Source organism: Bombina bombina, chromosome 9 (genome assembly GCF_027579735.1).
Source record: "Bombina bombina isolate aBomBom1 chromosome 9, aBomBom1.pri, whole genome shotgun sequence".
In the NCBI taxonomy this organism is placed as follows: Eukaryota; Metazoa; Chordata; class Amphibia; order Anura; family Bombinatoridae; genus Bombina; species Bombina bombina.
Window position 1 is genome coordinate 40,290,550 of NC_069507.1, and position 24,726 is coordinate 40,315,275.

Sequence of the window (24,726 nt, forward strand, 5' to 3'; positions counted from 1 at the left end):
TACTTTTGAACCCCTAATCTGCTGCCCCCAACATCGCTGACACCTACATTATATTTATTAACCCCTAATCTACCGCCCCCAATGTCGCCGCAACCTACCTACACTTCTTAACCCCTAATCTGCCGCCCCAACGTCGCCGCCACTATATTAAAGTTATTAACCCCTAAACCTAAGTTTAACCCTAACACCCCCTTACTTAAATATAATTTAAATAAATCTAAATAAAAATAACTATCTATAACTAAATTATTCCTATTTAAAACTAAATACTTCCCTATAAAATAAACTCTAAGCTAGCTACAATATAACTAATAGTTACATTGTAGCTAGCTTAGGGTTTATTTTTATTTTACAGGCAAGTTTGTATTTATTTTAACTAGGTAGAATAGTTATTAAAAAGTTATTAACTATTTAATAACTACCTAGCTAAAATAAAGGCAAACATACCTGTAAAATAAAACCTAACCTAAGTTACAATTACACCTAACGCTACCACTATAATTAAATTAATTCCCTAAATGAAATAAAATTATCTAAAGTACAAAAAACAAACAAACAATAAATTACAGAAAACAATAAAAAATGACAAGATTTTTAAACTAATTACACCTAATCTAATCCCCCTAACAAAATAAAAAAGCCCCCTCAAAATAAAAAAGCCCTACCCTACACTAAATTACAAATAGCCCTTAAAAGGGCTTTTTGCGGGGCATTGCCCCAAAGTAATCAGCTTTTTTACCTGTAAAAAAAAAAATTACAAATCCCCCCCCAACATTAAAACCCACCACCCACACAACCAACCCTAATCTAAAACCCACCCAATACCCCCTTAAAAACCTAACACTAACCCCCTGAAGATCGACCTACCGAGAGACGTCTTCATCCAACTGGGCAGAAGTGGTCCTCCAGATGGGCAGAAGTCTTCATCCAAGCCGGGCTGAAGTGGTCCTCCAGACGGGCAGAAGTCTTCATCCAGATGGCATCTTCTATCTTCATCCATCTGGCGCAGAGCGGGTCCATCTTCAAGACATCATACGCGGAGCATCCTCTTCTTCCGACGGTTACGACTGAATGAAGGTACCATTAAGTGACGTCATCCAAGATGGCGTCCCTTCAATTCCGATTGGCTGATAGAATACTATCAGCCAATCCGAATTAAGGTAGAAAAAAATCCTATTGGCTGATTGGATCTGTAATTTAGTGGGTTTTTTTGTACTTTAGATAATTTTATTTAATTTAGGGAGTTAATTTAATTATAGTGGTAGTGTTAGGTGTTAGTGTAACTTAGGCTAGGTTTTATTTTACAGGTACTTTTGTCTTTATTTTAGCTAGGTAGTTATTAAATAGTTAATAACTATTAATAACTATTCTACCTAGTTAAAATAAAAACAAACTTGCCTGTAAAATAAAAATAAACCCTAGGCTAGCTACAATGTAACTATTAGTTATATTGTAGCTATCATAGGGTTTATTTTATAGGTACGTATTTAGTTTTAAATAGGAATAATTTAGTTAATGATAGTTATTTTATTTATATTTATTTAAATTATATTTAAGTTAGGGGGGTTAGGCTTAGTGTTAGACTTAGATTTAGGGGTTAATAACTTTAATATAGTGGCGGCGACGTTGGGGCAGCAGATTAGGGGTTAATAAATGTAGGTAGGTGTCGGCGATGTTAGGGACAGCAGATTAGAGGTTAATAAAATGAATTAACTAGTGTTTGCGAGGCGTGAGTGCAGCGGTTTAGGGGTTAATATATTTTTTATAGTGGCGGAAATGTCCGGTTCGGCAGATTAGGGATTACATTTTTATTTTAAGTGTTTGCAATGGGGGGCGCTTGGTTTTGTGGTTAATAGGTAGTTTATGGGTGTTAGTGTACTTTTTAGCACTTTAGTTAAGATTTTTATGCTACGGCGTTGTAGTGTAAAACTCTTAACTACTGACTTTAAAATGCGGTACCAGGCTTGACAGGAGAGGGTCTACTGCTCACTTTTTGGCAGACTCGTAATACCGGCGCTATGCAAGTCCCATTGAAAAAAGAGGATACGCAATTGACGTAAGTGGATTTGCGGTATTTCTGAGTCTGGCCAAAAAAGTGAGCGGTACACCTGTACCTTCAAGACTCGTAATACCAGCGGGCGTTAAAAAGCAGCGTTGGGACCGGCCAACGCTGCTTTTTAAGCCTAACACCAAACTCGTAATCTAGTCGTTTGTTTGCAGCATGATGTTGTTTCTGTATCAAGTGTATTAGCTTCCTCTTACTCTGGCAACTTATTATTTGTATTTTCTGTGTTTGACTTGACTTCCCCTGACTTGCTTCTGTTAATTCCCTTAGTTTAGACTGATTTTGGGTATTTGCATCTGTAATCTAATTTTGTACTGTTTTGCCTATGTGGCTGTGACCTGGATTGTCTAACTTTGTATACTCTATTCCTTACCTAAGAATAGTGACTTTGTATTCTCTATTCTGTACCTAATCATAGCGACTTTGTATTCTCTATTCATTAACTAAGCATAGTGACTTTATATTCTCTATTCCTTACCTAAGCATAGCGACTTTGTATTCTCTATTCCTTACCTAAGCATAGTGACTTTGTATTCTCTATTCCTTACCTAAGCATAGTGACTTTTTATTCTCTATTCCTTACCTAAGCATAGTGACTTTTTATTCTCTATTCCTTACCTAAGCATAGTGACTTTTTATTTTCTATTCCTTACCTAAGCATAGTGACTTTGTATTCTCTATTCTTTACCTAAGCATAGTGACTTTGTATTCTCTATTCCTTACCTAAGCATAGTGACTTTGTATTCTCTATTCCTTACCTAAGCATAGCAACTTTGTATTCTCTATCCCTTACCTAAGCATAGTGACTTTGTATTCTCTATTCCTTACCTAAGCATAGTGATTTTGTATTCTCTATTCCTTACCTAAGCATAGTGACTTTGTATTCTCTATTTCATACCTAAGCATAGCGACTTTGTATTCTCTATTCCTTACCTAAGCATAGTGACTTTTTATTCTCTATTCCTTATCTAAGCATAGCGACTTTGTATTCTCTACTCCATACCTAAGCATAGCGACTTTGTATTCTCTATTTCTTACCTAAGCATAGTGACTTTGTATTCTCTATTCCTTATCTAAGCATAGTAACTTTTTATTCTCTATTCCTTACCTAAGCATAGGGACTTTGTTTTCTTTATTCCTTATCTAATCATAGCGATTTTGTATTCTCTATTCCATACCTAAGCATAGCGACTATGTATTCTCTATTCCATACCTAAGCATAGCCACTTTGTATTCTCTATTCCTTACCTAAGCATAGTGACTGTGGCCTCTATTTATCAAAGTCTGGTGGACCTGATCCGACAGTGCGGATCAGGTCTGCCAGACCTCGCTGAATACGGAGAGCAATACCAATGGGCTGCCAGCAGGGGGGTGTCAATCAATCCAATCGTACTTGATCGGGTTGAATTGCGGTGATGTCTGTCCGCCTGCTCAGAGCAGGCGGACAGGTTATGAAGCAGCGGTCTTTAGACCGCTGCTTCATAACTGGTGTTTCTGGTGAGCCTGCAGGCTCGCCACAAAAACACGGGGCCTCAAGCCCTATTACTCTCTTACCCCTAACACCTCCTTTGCTACTTTGTTTAACTTGTAGTGTCCCAGAAAGGGTTTGTGGTCAATTGGGCTAATCCAATGATTCCAGCTTTTTATATTCTGGGACAATAGTATTTCCACCTAAGGTTACCACCCAGTCAGTATTTTACCGACACGGCAGGTATTTCTAAGGCTCAGGTCAAAGTTGAAAATGAAGAATAAATATAGAAATAAAGATGATATCAAAGGAAGACTTCTAAGTGTGTTAGAATCTAATTGTAAACCAATGAGTATTTAATATCAAATGCCAATGAGCATGGCGGTATTTTGTTTTTAGAAAAGGTGAAGACCCTAATTCCAGCTCATGCTGGTGAAGACACAGGCCGGGCCTGGAAAATGGTTTGCTGTGTGTTACAGATAGTCAACTCACACATTGTGTCAGGCAAAACACAATGAGATGGACAACCCTTACACTGAGAAAGACAAAACACACAAGACAGAGAGTACAACACTATGAAGAGGAGCTAACATTGTTACAAGAAATGTGACAAACAATGCACATGACAGGGATCAGACACTGCAACAAGTAACATACTGTAAAATGGATCACATATTTTGGTACAATTTATCTCACAGCGCTTAACCTAATGTCTTATGGCTCCTTGAAATAAGGGTCCCTAGTAACCCCTTGGAGTGATTGGAAATGTGATTTAAATAAAAGGAGCGCCTATCTTGAAGGCAAAGACAGAAAAAGATAATATCAGATGTGTGTATTTGTTAAATGTGTGTATTTAATTAAAACATAGTGTAAAATCATAGTGTAATTTAATTAAAATAAATAGGTTTAACTAATCTATTTTTAATCTATCATTGATTTTACACTATGTTTTAAATAAATATACACATTTAACAAATACACACATCTGATATTATTTTCTGTCTTTGCCTTCAAGATAGGCGCTCCTTGTATTTAAATCACTTTTCCAGTAAAATGGATCACACACTGACAGGCACAGTGACCAGATTCTTCTAGGTGTAAATCATTTCTGGAGTGTGATGTTTATATACTGTATATGATAATGAGATCATATGATCAGTCATTCTCCAATAATATTTATATATCATAGTTCTAGGTTTGTTTTATTTATAAAATTTGCAGCTTCTATTCCAGAACACTTACCTCCCTTTGTTTGGTTCTCCAGGGATTTGAGGGTGTCATTGTTTTCTAGCACATTTTGTAAATCCAGAAGATTGCTACTCGCCTGATGAATGTCATTTTGGATATCGTCCCGGAGGGTTTTCTGTTTTATAATTGCTTGTATGATCTCAGACACCTCTGTTGATGTAGGCAGTATGACCACAGAAGTGGTCAATAATAGGTCAGGTGAGCAATTACTCCTAAAATTATGCAATGTCATCAATTTATCATTTTCTAACTCCCATTAGACAGGCCTGGCTTAGCTTTTTGATTGCTAATGCCCTGATGGCCCCCTCGAACAGTGACTGATTTAATTAAATACTGTCCCATATACATGTGTTTTTGTTTTGTCTGAGATCCAATTATTACAAATTAAATTATGTATGTCATCTATATACCCGACTAATACAATGCTAAATGTTTAAGGATGGCACAAGAACATGCAATTTACTTTACAAATTAAACCAATAATTGACATTGGTAATATTCTTTAAAAGTACATGATAGTCAAGAAATGCACTATAATACCAAAAATACCCTGCATGGGGACAATTCAACACTGATATTCCAATCCATAACAAAATAATTTTAAAGCATGTTTTTTTGAACTTTTGAATTTATTCAGCAATAACCTCTTGACAAGTCATCTTGGCTGTTTTCAAAGATTTTTTTTTAAATGCTTAATGGACATGGAAGTCAAATTTAAACTTTTTATGATTCACATAGTGCATAAAAAAACTTTCTCCTTTACTTCCATTATGAAATGTACCTCTTTCTTAGTTCCATGAGAGCATACTGAGACAGGCTCAAGAGTGTACAAGTGACTTGAGCACTATGAGCTTGAAAAGTATGTATAGCAATGTCATACAAGCAGCCTGTAAAGGTAGCTGAGTGACAACAGGGAACAACTCTGCCTTAATTTACTGCCACAACATTTACTGCTTCAATTCTCCTATTGAAAGACAGATGCACTCTCAGTTTTTATTAAACAGTTCTTCTAGCTATACAGCACTAGTTTAGTAGGCCATACAGTTTAACCATAGAGTGTCTAAAGCTATTGCACTGTAAAGCTCCCCCTACAGGTTGCTGATTGTCATTGCTACCTACACTGTTTATCAGTGTTCAATAGTGTTTAAGATGTGCATCCTCCAGAGCCTACCTCAGTATTGTTTCAAGAAATGGGCCAAGTTTAATCAAAGTGACTAACAGTAAAAGGTAAATCTGATAAGAAAAGTAAACTGGAAAATTGAAAGTTTTATTTTTTTTAAATAATAAGCTCTATCGAAATCATGAACGTATAATGTTGTCTTTCATATCCATTTAAAAACCACTAATTTCCCTTTTTTTTTTGGGGGGGGGGGGTCATACTATATTGCAAAGCAAAGTTTCAATGTGCTGTTAATATTGACTGTAAAAATACAGAACCTAATGCCTGATTAATTCCGTCACTACCAGAAGAATCAGCAACAATCTTACACTGAAAAACACTATTATGAAAACATCTGATGCAGCAAAATAATTATATTGTTGAATAATTTATCCCAGTTTAATAAAAAATGAAGAGTTCATATAACACTTTTAAACTATGAAACTTGTTCTCAGCAAAACAAATAGCATAAGCTTTGGAAAATATTTGCTAGTATAGTTGTTGACTTTTTCTGTTCCTGATACTAATACAGCTTCGATTTTGACATCATAATAAAATGAACATATCATGCACTTTTTAAATATACCCTAGAATATCTGTCCTTTTAACACACATATTTACAGATACCAAATGCCAACTATGTAACATTACAGGTTAATGAAATACTCATACCTGGTTGTATTTGTACTTCCTGTGAATCTTCACTGCTTGCTTCTTGTTCTATTGGTATCTGAATAGAATTGGGATCTACAGCAAAACAAACAAATTAGGGTTTTACAAATCCTGTCAATTGTTATTTAAATTATTGTTTGGCTTGTAGATTTTAAAGAGGAACAGAATGTAACTAATATTAGTATCTATCTATCTATCTATCTATCTATCTATCTATCTATCTATCTATCTATCAATTATCTATCTATATCTATCTATTTATTATCTATCTATCTATCTATCTATCTATCTATCTAATCATCATCTATTATCTATCTATCTATCTATCTATCTATCTATCTATCATTGTCATCTATTTATCTTTTATCTATCTATCTATCTATCTATCTATCTTTTATCTATTTATTTATTAGATATCTATCTATCATCTATCTATCTATCTATCTATCTATCTATCTATCTATCTATCTATCATCTACCTATCATCTATCTCTCAATCTATATATCTATCTATTTATTATCTATGTATCTATCATCACCATCATCTATCCCTCTTGTATCTATCATCTATCTATCTATCTATCTATCTATCTATCTATCTATCTATCTATCTAACATCTATCTATTTATCTATCTATCTATCTATCTATCTATCTATAATATATCCATTATCTATCTATCTATCTATCTATCATCTATCTAGTAAGAAATCGGAATAACATTTCAATATTTGACACACCATGCATTGTAATCCAGTCTTTGTTTTACAACTGTGTAGCCTCTAGTGTATCTTAAAAGATGTTAGAATCGTTCATGTAAATGTGTATTTTATATGTAAAATAAAAAATAAATAAATAAATTAAAGTACACAAGTTGGAAATTGCTGAGGAACTTGAACCTTGGGGGGATCTGGAGATGAAAGACTTTGCAAACAGTAATAGAGTTTGTACTTAGTTTTTTATTGTATTGTGTATTTCTTTGTTAAAGGGACATGAAACTCCAACATTTTTTCCATGATTTAGGTAGAAAATTCAATTTTAAACAACTTTCCAATTTACTTCTATTATAAAATTTTCTTCATTCTCTTGATGTCATTTGTTGAAGGAGCAGGAATGCACTACTGGTTTCTAACTGAACACATGGGTAAACCAATGACAATCGGTATATATATATATATATATATATATATATATATATATGCAGCCACCAATCAGCAGCTAGAACCTAGGTTCTTTGCTGCTCCTGAGCTTACCTAGATAAACCTTCCGGCAAAGGATAACAAGAGAAGGAAGCAAATTAAATAATAGAAGTAAATTGGAAAGTTGTTTAAAATGGTATGCTCTGTCTAAATGATGAATATCTAATTATTACTTTACTGTCCCTTTACACAAATCATTTACATGACTCCCTTTTAATGTTGAATAAAATGCTTGTTTATCATTTTTAAAAATGATGTCACAGTTAAGACAATAACCTGTATTATGCCCCTTACCCGGTTCATCACAGTTGGCCCCGACATACCCAGGGCAGCATTTCCACTCTAATCTGGTGACTTGTTTACGTTTTAACTTATAGATGGGTTTGTGAGCATGTCGATAGCTAAGAAAATAAAGGAAGAGAAGAACACATTCACTATTGATATTTAGTTTCTGACAGTACCTGACTGTTTTTGTTTGGGGTCTAATGCATTCTGGGTACGACCCGTCTTATACTCACATGATTCTCTGACAATCTGGAGTCCCATGTAAGCACGGTTGCTGTGACCTTATCACATATTTCTCAGTTTTACACAGGTCAGCATATGTCACTATTTGGGATTTCACAAACGAACACCACTTCCTAAGGAAAAAACAAACAAACAAAATGCATTTCTCCAACCATTTAAGTATTCATCAAATCATGGCTATGTTTTAAAAAGCATTTGCTATAGCAGCTGGTTTAAAGGGATGTTAAACTCAAAACTAAAGGGACAGAAATTAAAAATGTTTCGTTCAATGGACAAGACAGTTTTCAAAAAGTTCCCTATTTCTATTATCAAATTTACTTCATTTTAATGTTATTATTTGTTGAAGAAATATCTAGATAGCTAGCGGGCACATGTCGATGAGCATGACAGGAAATAGAGCTGCCATCTAGTGCTCTTGCTAATGTATAACATTAGTACTACATAACAGGAAATAGTGCTGCCCTCTAGTGCTCTTGCTAATGTATAATATTAGTACTACATGACAGGAAATAGTGCTGCCATCTAGTGCTCTTGCTAATGTATAACATTAGTACTACATAACAGGAAATAGCGCTGCCATCTAGTGCTCTTGCTAATGTATAGCATTAGTACTACATGACAGGAAATAGAGCTGCCATCTAGTGCTCTTGCTAATGTATAAGATTAGTACTACATGACAGGAAATAGTGCTGCCATCTAGTGCTCTTGCTAATGTATAAAATTAGTACTACATGACAGGAAATAGTGCTGCCATCTAGTGCTCTTGCTAATGTATAAGATTAGTACTACATGACACAAAATAGTGCTGCCATCCAGTGCTCTTGCTAATGTATAAGATTAGTACTACATGACACAAAATAGTGCTGCCATCTAGTGCTCTTGCTAATGTATAAGATTAGTACTACATGACACAAAATAGTGCTGCCATCTAGTGCTCTTGCTAATGTATAAGATTAGTACTACCTGACAGGAAATAGTGCTGCCATCCAGTGCTCTTGCTAATGTATAACATTAGTACTATGACAGGAAATAGTGCTGCTATCTAGTGCTCTTGCTAATGTATAAGATTAGTACTACATGACAGGAAATAGTGCTGCCATCCAGTGCTCTTGCTAATGTATAAGATTAGTACTACATGACAGGAAATAGTGCTGCCATCTAGTGCTCTTGCTAATGTATATGATTAGTACTACATGGCAGGAAATAGTGCTGCCATCTAGTGCTCTTGCTAATGTATAACATTAGCACTACATGACAGGAAATAGTGCTGCCATCTAGTGCTCTTGCTAATGTATAACATTAGCACTACATGACAGGAAATAGTGCTGCCATCTAGTGCTCTTGCTAATGTATAACATTAGCACTACATGACAGGAAATAGTGCTGCCATCTAATGCTCTTGCTAATGTATAACATTAGTAATACATGACAGGAAATAGTGCTGCCATCTAGTGCTCTTGCTAATGTATAAGATTAGTACTACATGACAGGAAATAGTGCTGCCATCTAGTGCTCTTGCTAATGTATAAGATTAGTACTACATGACAGGAAATAGTGCTGCCATCTAGTGCTCGTGCTAATGTATAAGATTAGTACTACATGACAGGAAATAGTGCTGCCATCTAGTGCTCTTGCTAATGTATAAGATTTGTACTACATGACAGGAAATAGTGCTGCCATCTAGTGCTCTTGCTAATGTATAAGATTAGTACTACATGACAGGAAATAGTGCTGCCATCCAGTTCTCTTGCTAATGTATAACAGTAGTACTACGACAGGAAATAGTGCTGCTATCTAGTGCTCTTGCTAATGTATAAGATTAGTACTACATGACAGGAAATAGTGCTGCCATCCAGTGCTCTTGCTAATGTATAAGATTAGTACTACATGACAGGAAATAGTGCTGCCATCTAGTGCTCTTGCTAATGTATAAGATTAGTACTACATGGAAGGAAATAGTGCTGCCATCTAGTGCTCTTGCTAATGTAAAACATTAGCACTACATGACAGGAAATAGTGCTGCCATCTAGTGCTCTTGCTAATGTATAACATTAGCACTACATGACAGGAAATAGTGCTGCCATCTAGTGCTCTTGCTAATGTATAAAATTAACACTACATGACAGGAAATAGTGCTGCCATCTAGTGCTCTTGCTAATGTATAACGTTAGTACTACATGACAGGAAATAGTGCTGCCATCTAGTGCTCTTGCTAATGTATAAGATTAGTACAACATGACAGGAAATAGTGCTGCCATCTAATGCTCTTGCTAATGTATAACATTAGTACTACATGACAGGAAATAGTGCTGCCATCTAGTGCTCTTGCTAATGTATAAGATTAGTACTACATGACAGGAAATAGTGCTGCCATCTAGTGCTCTTGCTAATGTATAAGATTAGTACTACATGACAGGAAACAGTGCTGCCATCTAGTGCTCGTGCTAATGTATAAGATTAGTACTACATGACAGGAAATAGTGCTGCCATCTAGTGCTCTTGCTAATGTATAAGATTAATACTACATGACAGGAAATAGTGCTGCCATCTAGTGCTCTTGCTAATGTATAAGATTAGTACTACATGACAGGAAATAGTGCTGCCATCCAGTGCTCTTGCTAATGTATAAGATTAGTACTACATGACAGGAAATAGTGCTGCCATCCAGTGCTCTTGCTAATGTATAAGATTAGTACTACATGGCAGGAAATAGTGCTGCCATCTAGTGCTCTTGCTAATGTATAACATTAGCACTACATGACAGGAAATAGTGCTGCCATCTAGTGCTCTTGCTAATGTATAACATTAGCACTACATGACAGGAAATAGTGCTGCCATCTAGTGCTCTTGCTAATGTATAACATTAGCACTACATGACAGGAAATAGTGCTGCCATCTAGTGCTCTTGCTAATGTATAACATTAGTACTACATGACAGGAAATAGTGCTGCCATCTAGTGCTCTTGCTAATGTATAAGATTAGTACTACATGACAGGAAATAGTGCTGCCATCTAGTGCTCTTGCTAATGTATACGATTAGTACTACATAACAGGAAATAGTGCTGCCATCTAGTGCTCTTGCTAATGTATAAGATTAGTACTACATGACAGGAAATAGTGCTGCCATCTAGTGCTCTTGCTAATGTATAAGATTAGTACTACATGACAGGAAATAGTGCTGCCATCTAGTGCTCTTGCTAATGTATAAGATTAGTACTACATGACAGGAAATAGTGCTGCCATCTAGTGCTCTTGCTAATGTATAACATTAGTACTACATGACAGGAAATAGTGCTGCCATCTAGTGCTCTTGTTAATGTATAACATTAGTACTACATGACAGGAAATAGTGCTGCCATCTAGTGCTCTTGTTAATGTATAACATTAGTACTACATGACAGGAAATAGTGCTGCCATCTAGTGCTCTTGTTAATGTATAACATTAGTACTACATGACAGGAAATAGTGCTGCCATCTAATGCTCTTGTTAATGTATACCATTGGTACTACATGACAGGAAATAGTGCTTCCATCTAGTGCTCTTGCTAATGTATAATATTTTTGCCAAACTGCTACCAGATAGGACTGCAGACATCTAGTACTCTTGCTAATGTATAACATTAGTACTACATGACAGGAAATAGTGCTGCCATCTAGTGCTCTTGCTAATGTATAAGATTAGTACTACATGACAGGAAATAGTGCTGCCATCTAGTGCTCGTGCTAATGTATAAGATTAGTACTACATGACAGGAAATAGTGCTGCCATCTAGTGCTCTTGCTAATGTATAAGATTAGTACTACATGACAGGAAATAGTGCTGCCATCTAGTGCTCGTGCTAATGTATAAGATTAGTACTACATGACAGGAAATAGTGCTGCCATCTAGTGCTCTTGCTAATGTATAAGATTAGTACTACATGACAGGAAATAGTGCTGCCATCTAGTGCTCGTGCTAATGTATAAGATTAGTACTACATGACAGGAAATAGTGCTGCCATCTAGTGCTCTTGCTAATGTATAAGATTTGTACTACATGACAGGAAATAGTGCTGCCATCTAGTGCTCTTGCTAATGTATAAGATTAGTACTACATGACAGGAAATAGTGCTGCCATCCAGTTCTCTTGCTAATGTATAACAGTAGTACTACGACAGGAAATAGTGCTGCTATCTAGTGCTCTTGCTAATGTATAAGATTAGTACTACATGACAGGAAATAGTGCTGCCATCCAGTGCTCTTGCTAATGTATAAGATTAGTACTACATGACAGGAAATAGTGCTGCCATCTAGTGCTCTTGCTAATGTATAAGATTAGTACTACATGGAAGGAAATAGTGCTGCCATCTAGTGCTCTTGCTAATGTAAAACATTAGCACTACATGACAGGAAATAGTGCTGCCATCTAGTGCTCTTGCTAATGTATAACATTAGCACTACATGACAGGAAATAGTGCTGCCATCTAGTGCTCTTGCTAATGTATAAAATTAACACTACATGACAGGAAATAGTGCTGCCATCTAGTGCTCTTGCTAATGTATAACGTTAGTACTACATGACAGGAAATAGTGCTGCCATCTAGTGCTCTTGCTAATGTATAAGATTAGTACAACATGACAGGAAATAGTGCTGCCATCTAATGCTCTTGCTAATGTATAACATTAGTACTACATGACAGGAAATAGTGCTGCCATCTAGTGCTCTTGCTAATGTATAAGATTAGTACTACATGACAGGAAATAGTGCTGCCATCTAGTGCTCTTGCTAATGTATAAGATTAGTACTACATGACAGGAAACAGTGCTGCCATCTAGTGCTCGTGCTAATGTATAAGATTAGTACTACATGACAGGAAATAGTGCTGCCATCTAGTGCTCTTGCTAATGTATAAGATTAATACTACATGACAGGAAATAGTGCTGCCATCTAGTGCTCTTGCTAATGTATAAGATTAGTACTACATGACAGGAAATAGTGCTGCCATCCAGTGCTCTTGCTAATGTATAAGATTAGTACTACATGACAGGAAATAGTGCTGCCATCCAGTGCTCTTGCTAATGTATAAGATTAGTACTACATGGCAGGAAATAGTGCTGCCATCTAGTGCTCTTGCTAATGTATAACATTAGCACTACATGACAGGAAATAGTGCTGCCATCTAGTGCTCTTGCTAATGTATAACATTAGCACTACATGACAGGAAATAGTGCTGCCATCTAGTGCTCTTGCTAATGTATAACATTAGCACTACATGACAGGAAATAGTGCTGCCATCTAGTGCTCTTGCTAATGTATAACATTAGTACTACATGACAGGAAATAGTGCTGCCATCTAGTGCTCTTGCTAATGTATAAGATTAGTACTACATGACAGGAAATAGTGCTGCCATCTAGTGCTCTTGCTAATGTATACGATTAGTACTACATAACAGGAAATAGTGCTGCCATCTAGTGCTCTTGCTAATGTATAAGATTAGTACTACATGACAGGAAATAGTGCTGCCATCTAGTGCTCTTGCTAATGTATAAGATTAGTACTACATGACAGGAAATAGTGCTGCCATCTAGTGCTCTTGCTAATGTATAAGATTAGTACTACATGACAGGAAATAGTGCTGCCATCTAGTGCTCTTGCTAATGTATAACATTAGTACTACATGACAGGAAATAGTGCTGCCATCTAGTGCTCTTGTTAATGTATAACATTAGTACTACATGACAGGAAATAGTGCTGCCATCTAGTGCTCTTGTTAATGTATAACATTAGTACTACATGACAGGAAATAGTGCTGCCATCTAGTGCTCTTGTTAATGTATAACATTAGTACTACATGACAGGAAATAGTGCTGCCATCTAATGCTCTTGTTAATGTATACCATTGGTACTACATGACAGGAAATAGTGCTTCCATCTAGTGCTCTTGCTAATGTATAATATTTTTGCCAAACTGCTACCAGATAGGACTGCAGACATCTAGTACTCTTGCTAATGTATAACATTAGTACTACATGACAGGAAATAGTGCTGCCATCTAGTGCTCTTGTTAATGTATAACATTAGTACTACATGACAGGAAATAGTGCTGCCATCTAGTGCTCTTGTTAATGTATAACATTAGTACTACATGACAGGAAATAGTGCTGCCATCTAGTGCTCTTGTTAATGTATAACATTAGTACTACATGACAGGAAATAGTGCTGCCATCTAATGCTCTTGTTAATGTATAACATTAGTACTACATGACAGGAAATAGTGCTGCCATCTAGTGCTCTTGCTAATGTATAACATTATTAATACATGACAGGAAATAGTGCTTCCATCTAGTGCTCTTGCTAATGTATAACATTAGTACTACATGACAGGAAATAGTGCTGCCATCTAGTGCTCTTGCTAATGTATAACATTAGTACTACATGACAGGAAATGGTGCTGCCATCTAGTGCTCTTGTTAATGTATAACATTATTACTATATGACAGGAAATAGTGCTGCCATCTAGTGCTCTTGCTAATGTATAACATTAGTACTACATGACAGGAAATAGTGCTGCCATCTAGTGCTCTTGCTAATGTATAACATTAGTACTACATGACAGGAAATAGTGCTGCCATCTAGTGCTCTTTCTAATGTATAACATTAGTACTACATGACAGGAAATAGTGCTGCCATCTAGTGCTCTTGCTAATGTATAATATTTTTGCCAAACTGCTACCAGATAGGACTGCAGACATGTGCACACTCCTGAGCTTAGCTTCCTGCTTTTCAATATAGGATAACAAGAAAATGAATAAAATGTGATAATAGAATTACTTTAGAAGGTTGTTTAAAATGTATGTTCTATCTAAATCACAAAATGTTTGGTTTTATGTCCCTTTAAATCTCTGTAAAATGTTTGTATACTAGTAGTATTAGTATTATTATCTGTTATGTATTTAATATGGTTTTATTGAGGTTTTCAGAAAAACTATTACAAATAATGTTTGTTGTAAACCGTCTCAGATATAATACATAGTACAAAATAGCAGCAACTTATTCACAATACAGGCATGTCTGTAAAAGAAATAGAGAGACATATAAGAAACCTCTATTTTATAACATATAATCCTCCTGTCAGTCATCAGGGTCTATATGTGCACATGAAACCTGATTGAGGAGTTTTAGTTTGCTGGGCGACTCATAGACCCTAGTGCAATGGTTTTCAAACCAGTTCTCGGACCTCCCTAACAGGCCACATTTTGAGGATATCTGAACTGGAGCACAGGTGAAATAAAACAAGGTTATTTTAACTGCTGTCATCCAAGGTAATCCTGAAAACCTGGTCTGTTGGGGAGGCATGAGGACAGGTTTGAAAACCAGGCACATAGAAGAGTGCAGTGGTATTTAGACTGTATAATGAGACATAGAATAGGTTACAGAACAAAACTCAAGGAACTGTTTGACAATTATATATCATAACTACTTAAAGTGATGGTAACTCCAAGCGTATAGCAAACACTAGGATTTACCATCACTAAAACTGAAGTGGACTTTAAGTGATCAAACATGCAAAAAAGGGTGCTAAACTCACCCTTTCTGTGTCATTGCACAGCGCTAAACTCAGCAGCTCCGGCCGCCCACGGCACATCGTTCTCCTTAAATGTGGCTATGTTTGGTAGAAGATCAATGTGCCGTGGGCGGCCGGAGCCGCTGAGTTTAACGTTGTGCAACGGCACAGAAAGGGTGAGTTTAGAACATGCAATTTTAAGAGACTTTTCAATATAATTCTGTTATCACGCTTACTTCCTTCTCATTGTATCCTTTTTTGGAAAGCATACCTAAGTATGCTCAGAGCAGCAATGCACTATTGGAAGCTAACGGATGATTTGCAGCTACATACATATGCCTCTTGTCATTGGATAACCAGATGTGTTCAGCTAGGTACCAGCAGTGCAATGCTGTTTTGGAGACGACTTATGTGTTTAACCGCTTAGCAGTAGTTTGAGACATAGTTATATGTAAGAAATAGTGAATTAATAAAAATGTGGATAAAAAAAACGGATTAGAGCATTTTCTTTTTACACTTCCATATGCTTTTAAAGTCTGAAGTCTAAAAACGATTGGATTCTTCATAAAATGATTTATTATTTTGTTTGGGACGTACCAGTTCAGTAGCTTATGTTTTGTTAACATCAATAAGATTTACACATGTAAAGGTTAGTGACATTTTATTTGCGCTAAGTAGCCAAACACCCACTCACTAAAGACAGGAATTGCTGCTGCTTCTGCAAGGAACAATGTTAGGAAGTTGGGACTTTTTATGAGTTATTGTATGTTTATAATTTCGCTCATTTTCTTCAAAGTTCCCAGAAGATTTTATGTCTCTGTGGACCTTATGACATAAACTCTTTAAAGGTTTTGGGGCGTGTGCTCATTGCCACAATAACTACTACTACTGATTTCTAAAAATGTCACTATAAATTTGCCATTGAATAATATTTTGAAAACATTGATATCCTGTGTTTTGTAAAAGAGTAACTAGACGTGATCATTAGGTAGTTTATAGGATTTATACCAAATGTAAGTCAGAAAATATATTAACTTTTATTAAAACAAAGTTAACTGTATTATAAGTCAATTAGGTTAATTACACTTATCATATTCATACATTTCAATTTGCTCCAGTTCATCACAGATTTACCAATTTGTTTCATTTTATTTTAGCACATATTCACCTTGATTACGAATTTTGCGTTCGTGTTTTAATGCTGAAAAAATGGCCATTTCAGCAGTAAAACAGCAACGCAGCCATTTCGAGTCTTGTCGGTATAACTGTACCGCAATCCTTTTAGACTGTAACGCAACGTCAGTCCCGCACTCGAAAAAATGATGTTTTTGCATGGGATTTCCATTGCGCTGCCATTACAAGTTTTGCAGTGAGGCTAAAAAGCTTGCGTTACACCCTATACCGACACGATCCGTTCCACAATCTGAGAGCAGTAGTTATGAGTTTTACGCAACAAAACTGTTACACAAAACTCATAACTAAACTGTTACAAAGTACAGTAACACCCATAAACTACCTATTAATCCCTAAACCAAGGCCCTCGCATCGCAAACACTATATTAAAGTTATTAACCTGTAATCTGCCGCTCCCGACATCGCCACCACTAATTACATTTATTAACCCCCGGGGGTGGAGCTTGCCAGCAAGGAGAGCAGACGTGTGTGCCTGGAGCTCCTCAGCTATAACTGATTAAAACTGGGCAAACACCCAATTTTATAACGGACTAAACTTTTAAAATGCTCAGGGATTAAAGGTAACTGCATCCATCAGCCCTTTAAGGAGTAAAAATCTGAGCTGTGGATTTTGGAGCTACCTCAGCAGCAATCTGGAACATACAACATCTAACGAGACAGCGTGGATACGATTCTCCCCAACATCTACAAAGTATTTTCCCCATAATTGTTGCTAAATGGATATGGAGGCTGCGCTACACAAGTTTTGAAGATAATGTCTGTGAGATTTTGGAAGATTATTTCTCAGGACTGAGCCTGCTATTAGCGCAACTCCTCAAAACTGTATATACATCACACGGCATGCAAGATGGCAGCGAAGAAACAGGAAACATTAAAGATAAGCCGGACCCCTCAGCAAGGTTTAGAGGACTTAAAAGTTAAGTCACTAACATTTATATAACAGATATGACTGAAAAGTCGGACAACCAAGAGTGGTGATATCCAGCTGTAACGGAAATTGCAATCCGTCCGCAACCTCTACATATGCTGGAAAATGTTGTACCTCTGGAAGCTGCTGACATTTTGGCAGGAGATTGCGAGCATCAATGTGGCTCAGGCGGTGGGAGATTACAGGGCAGGCTGAGAATATTGGACCTTGGATGTACTGCACCAGACTCGGAGGAAGTTAGAGGAACAGAGTTGAGCACCTATGCGGATGATCCTAAGGGTGCAACGACACACATGCTAACCCACATGGCTGATTCGGGCTCTCCACTTCAAAGGCGGGTAGATGTTTACCATTCCCCAAGTCTGTGCTATGGAAGCACTATGCGGAGCCTAGGCATCTGGTTCTCTGTGTCCTCCATTCCAATGCAGCTACCAGATGGCGTCCCTCAAATTCCGATTGGCTGATAGGATTCTATCAGCCAATCGGAATTAAGGTAGGAAAATTCTGATTGGCTGATGGAATCAGCCAATCAGATTCAAGTTCAATCCGATTGGCTGATCCGATCAGCCAATCAGATTGAGCTCGCATTCTATTGGCTGTTCCGATCAGCCAATAGAATGTGAGCTCAATCTGATTGGCTGATCGGATCAGCCAATCGGATTGAACTTGAATCTGATTGGCTGATTCCATCAGCCAATCAGAATTTTCCTACCTTAATTCCGATTGGCTGATAGAATGGGATAACACCTGCTATGGGCATAGGTTAAAGGACTGGTTTCATGACTATTGACAACAGCCTAAATTAACCCTCAGGGACTCCTCTGCCTGTGTTTAAGAAGGACATTTGTATGAGATCTCACTAAGGGAATTATTGGACATATTTATGTCATATTATTTTATTTCTTGCTCCATTGTCAGGCAGTCTTCTCATAGTTATTGGTTAGGGGAACTGTACTGAAGGCCACTTTACATCATTGGGGGTAATGCATTTTGTTATTTGTTCTCACAGAGTTAGCATCTATTCCCATCTTGTATATGTTATCCACTCAATTCCAGCCTGGCATGGAGATATCAGTACCCCTGGGAGGGTTTCTAGGTTTATTTGATGTCTTTTCTTTTTTATATATATATATTTATTCCCCTGACTATACAGTGTTCGCTAACTAAGGTAAATGCTACAGTTCCTTTTACCACAGTATGCTGATACCTTAATATGTGCGTTACAGTTTTATAGTTTGACCAGTTTGGTATTGTTCTCTGTGTGTTTTATATATTTGCTAGGCTGTTGGAAGACATGATCCTGAAGCCTCTAAGAAACTTTATATTCTGATACAAACTCTGCTGTGGCAGTTATCCAGATTACTTGGGTGCTTTAACGTTAGCTCTAATTTTAACTTCATACTTCAATGTTTTGCTAGTGGATGATACCTTACTGAGTTGTGGGCACATAAATGTAATACAAGTGCCTGAGTATGTATACACATCTTGGGTATAGTTTATGACACCTAATCTAGTGTATTTGATCCCTACTCGAAGACTGTTTAGTGGGTCTTATGTAATTGTGGTCCATGCTGACAGGATGCAGAACTGTGAACCTCGTAACATAATTGAGAACCCCAAGCACCTACACTTGGTCTTTGGTATAACTAAGACTTTGTATATTCCAAGACAGGAATCCCCAGCAGCTCATACATTATAAAACACAGTCATAGTGTCCCTCATCAATAAAGCAGAGCAACTATTTCATTAGATATCAGGGAATAGGGTGATTTTAAGGTACTCCCTTCACATGATAGCCCCAGATAATTGTCTTCGCTAAAGGCTGAATATCTCTTCTTCCAACAGTATATTGGTTACTGTAGGGACTAAAGCTGGACACCAGTGTTAAAAATTATTACTATAGGTTAAATCTCTCTTTTATAAACTACTAATCCCATACTTTCCTAGTTTATTCTCACAATATATATCATAAGTAGGCTGTAGTACTTTAACAGGCTCATCCAATAAGATTGCATCACACAGGTCCTCTATATTAGCTTTATGTTATACTCTTTGTCCAGAGAAGCAGACTTAGTAAACCATGGGCAGTGCTTATATTATTTGTGTTTGACTATTTTAGTTTGTTATGTATGCTCAGGATACCTATGCACACTAAATACACAGTGTATTGGATGTTCAATATGCCATTTTTCAAAGTTTATTCCTCTATGGTGGTGGGGCTAGTATGTTATTTGAGCTATACATTGCTGGCATAGGTTCATATGAGGGTTGTCCGTTTACATATGATCCTGTTTAGAATTTAAATAGTGGAGTATGGAACCAGAAACAAGTCTAACATTACTTACTTACTATATATATATTATTTTTATATATCACTAGCTTCATATATTTTATATAAATATCCATAATGTCCAACTCAGTTAAGACAAGCCATATGCAATTTTAAATATGTCATATGGTCAATATCCCCAGATAGAGCGTAAACCTAGGCGACTACTTCTGCAGTTCAGAGCTGATTGTTTTGGCCCATCCTAAGTATTCTTTATTGCTAGCTCAGCTATAGCACCTGGTCTATATAGGGGTTAGTCAGGGTTAAGAACATCCTGGGATTCCTAAATATCTATGATGTCCATAGTTCCTCGGTTTCAACTTGTTCTTAAAACAGAATTTATGTTTACCTGATAAATTTCTTTCTCCAACGGTGTGTCCGGTCCACGGCGTCATCCTTACTTGTGGGATATTCTCCTCCCCAACAGGAAATGGCAAAGAGCCCAGCAAAGCTGGTCACATGATCCCTCCTAGGCTCCGCCTACCCCAGTCATTCGACCGACTTTAAGGAGGAATATTTGCATAGGAGAAACCATATGGTACCGTGGTGACTGTAGTTAAAGAAAATAAAATATCAGACCTGATTAAAAAAACCAGGGCGGGCCGTGGACCGGACACACCGTTGGAGAAAGAAATTTATCAGGTAAACATAAATTCTGTTTTCTCCAACATAGGTGTGTCCGGTCCACGGCGTCATCCTTACTTGTGGGAACCAATACCAAAGCTTTAGGACACGGATGAAGGGAGGGAGCAAATCAGGTCACCTAAATGGAAGGCACCACGGCTTGCAAAACCTTTCTCCCAAAAATAGCCTCAGAAGAAGCAAAAGTATCAAACTTGTAAAATTTGGTAAAAGTGTGCAGTGAAGACCAAGTCGCTGCCCTACATATCTGATCAACAGAAGCCTCGTTCTTGAAGGCCCATGTGGAAGCCACAGCCCTAGTGGAATGAGCTGTGATTCTTTCGGGAGGCTGTCGTCCGGCAGTCTCGTAAGCCAATCTGATGATGCTTTTAATCCAAAAAGAGAGAGAGGTAGAAGTTGCTTTTTGACCTCTCCTTTTACCTGAATAAACAACAAACAAGGAAGATGTTTGTCTAAAATCCTTTGTAGCATCTAAATAGAATTTTAGAGCGCGAACAACATCCAAATTGTGCAACAAACGTTCCTTCTTTGAAACTGGTTTTGGACACAGAGAAGGTACGATAATCTCCTGGTTAATGTTTTTGTTAGAAACAACTTTTGGAAGAAAACCAGGTTTAGTACGTAAAACCACCTTATCTGCATGGAACACCAGATAAGGAGGAGAACACTGCAGAGCAGATAATTCTGAGACTCTTCTAGCAGAAGAAATCGCAACTAAAAACAAAACTTTCCAAGATAATAACTTAATATCAACGGAATGTAAGGGTTCAAACGGAACCCCCTGAAGAACTGAAAGAACTAAATTGAGACTCCAAGGAGGAGTCAAAGGTTTGTAAACAGGCTTGATTCTAACCAGAGCCTGAACAAAGGCTTGAACATCTGGCACAGCTGCCAGCTTTTTGTGAAGTAATACCGACAAGGCAGAAATCTGTCCCTTCAGGGAACTTGCAGATAATCCTTTTTCCAATCCTTCTTGAAGGAAGGATAGAATCCTAGGAATCTTAACCTTGTCCCAAGGGAATCCTTTAGATTCACACCAACAGATATATTTTTTCCAAATTTTGTGGTAAATCTTTCTAGTCACAGGCTTTCTGGCCTGAACAAGAGTATCGATAACAGAATCTGAGAATCCTCGCTTCGATAAAATCAAGCGTTCAATCTCCAAGCAGTCAGCTGGAGTGAAACCAGATTCGGATGTTCGAACGGACCCTGAACAAGAAGGTCTCGTCTCAAAGGTAGCTTCCAAGGTGGAGCCGATGACATATTCACCAGATCTGCATACCAAGTCCTGCGTGGCCACGCAGGAGCTATCAAGATCACCGACGCCCTCTCCTGCTTGATCCTGGCTATCAGCCTGGGGATGAGAGGAAATGGCGGGAACACATAAGCTAGTTTGAAGGTCCAAGGTGCTACTAGTGCATCCACTAGAGCCGCCTTGGGATCCCTGGATCTGGCCCCGTAGCAAGGAACTTTGAAGTTCTGACGAGAGGCCATCAGATCCATGTCTGGAATGCCCCACAGGTGAGTGACTTGGGCAAAGATTTCCGGATGGAGTTCCCACTCCCCCGGATGCAATGTCTGCCGACTCAGAAAATCCGCTTCCCAATTTTCCACTCCTGGGATGTGGATAGCAGACAGGTGGCAGGAGTGAGACTCCGCCCAAAGAATAATTTTGGTTACTTCTTCCATCGCTAGGGAACTCCTTGTTCCCCCCTGATGGTTGATGTACGCAACAGTCGTCATGTTGTCTGATTGAAACCGTATGAACCTGGTCCTCGCAAGCTGGGGCCAGGCCTGGAGAGCATTGAATATCGCTCTCAGTTCCAGAATATTTATCGGTAGAAGAGATTCTTCCCGAGACCAAAGACCCTGAGCTTTCAGGGATCCCCAGACCGCGCCCCAGCCTATCAGACTGGCGTCGGTCGTGACAATGACCCACTCTGGTCTGTGGAACATCATCCCTTGAGACAGATTGTCCAGGGACAGCCACCAACGGAGTGAGTCTCTGGTCCTCTGATTTACTTGTATCTTCGGAGACAAGTCTGTATAGTCCCCATTCCACTGACTGAGCATGCACAGTTGTAATGGTCTTAGATGAATGCGCGCAAAAGGAACTATGTCCATCGCCGCCACCATCAACCCGATCACTTCCATGCACTGAGCTATGGAAGGAAGAGGAACGGAATGAAGTATCCGACAAGAGTCCAGAAGCTTTGTTTTTCTGGCCTCTGTTAGAAAGATCCTCATTTCTAAGGAGTCTATAATTGTTCCCAAGAAGGGAACCCTTGTTGACGGGGATAGAGAACTCTTTTCCACGTTCACTTTCCAGCCGTGAGATCTGAGAAAGGCCAGGACAATGTCCGTGTGAGCCTTTACTTGAGGAAGGGACGACGCTTGAATCAGAATGTCGTCCAGGTAAGGTACTACTGCAATGCCCCTTGGTCTTAGCACCGCTAGAAGGGACCCTAGTACCTTTGTGAAAATCCTTGGAGCAGTGGCTAATCCGAAAGGAAGCGCCACGAACTGGTAATGTTTGTCCAGGAATGCAAACCTTAGGAACCGATGATGTTCCTTGTGGATAGGAATATGTAGATACGCATCCTTTAAATCCACCGTGGTCATGAATTGACCTTCCTGGATGGAAGGAAGGATAGTTCGAATGGTTTCCATCTTGAACGATGGGACCTTGAGAAATTTGTTTAAGATCTTGAGATCTAGGATTGGTCTGAACGTTCCCTCTTTTTTGGGAACTATGAACAGATTGGAGTAGAACCCCATCCCTTGTTCTCTTAATGGAACAGGATGAATCACTCCCATTTTTAACAGGTCTTCTACACAATGTAAGAACGCCTGTCTTTTTATGTGGTCTGAAGACAACTGCGACCTGTGGAACCTCCCCCTTGGGGGAAGTCCCTTGAATTCCAGAAGATAACCCTGGGAGACTATTTCTAGCGCCCAAGGATCCAGAACATCTCTTGCCCAAGCCTGAGCGAAGAGAGAGAGTCTGCCCCCCACCAGATCCGGTCCCGGATCGGGGGCCAATATTTCATGCTGTCTTGGTAGCAGTGGCAGGTTTCTTGGCCTGCTTTCCCTTGTTCCAGCCTTGCATTGGTCTCCAAGCTGGCTTGGCCTGAGAAGTATTACCCTCTTGCTTAGAGGACGTAGCACCTTGGGCTGGTCCGTTTTTACGAAAGGGACGAAAATTAGGTCTATTTTTTGCCTTGAAAGGCCGATCCTGAGGAAGGGCGTGGCCCTTACCCCCAGTGATATCAGAGATAATCTCTTTCAAGTCAGGACCAAACAGCGTTTTCCCCTTGAAAGGAATGTTTAGTAGCTTGTTCTTGGAAGACGCATCAGCCGACCAAGATTTCAACCAAAGCGCTCTGCGCGCCACAATAGCAAACCCAGAGTTCTTAGCCGCTAACTTAGCCAATTGCAAAGAGGCGTCTAGAGTGAAAGAATTAGCCAATTTGAGAGCATTGATTCTGTCCATAATCTCCTCATAAGGAGGAGAGTCACTATCGAGCACCTTAAGCAGTTCATCAAACCAGAAATATGCGGCTGTAGTGACAGGGACAATGCATGAAATGGGTTGTAGAAGGTAACCCTGCTGAACAAACATCTTTTTAAGCAAACCTTCTAATTTTTTATCCATAGGATCTTTGAAAGCACAACTATCCTCTATGGGAATAGTGGTGCGTTTGTTTAAAGTAGAAACCGCTCCCTCGACCTTGGGGACTGACTGCCAT

The 24,726-nt window shown here is 38.2% G+C and overlaps 1 protein-coding gene across 1 annotated transcript in view; it reads right to left on the minus strand.

Moving 5' to 3' along the window:
• MMRN2 (multimerin 2) overlaps nt 1–24,726 on the minus strand; it is a 79,947-nt gene that overhangs the window by 14,425 nt on the left and 40,796 nt on the right. The window contains exons 2-5 of the mRNA XM_053692049.1: nt 8,329–8,451; nt 8,105–8,211; nt 6,613–6,687; nt 4,776–4,931 (exon numbers count right to left, since the gene is read on the minus strand). Of these exons, the coding sequence (XP_053548024.1) occupies nt 4,776–4,931; nt 6,613–6,687; nt 8,105–8,211; nt 8,329–8,451 (461 nt within the window). The remainder of the gene's footprint in view (nt 1–4,775; nt 4,932–6,612; nt 6,688–8,104; nt 8,212–8,328; nt 8,452–24,726) is intronic.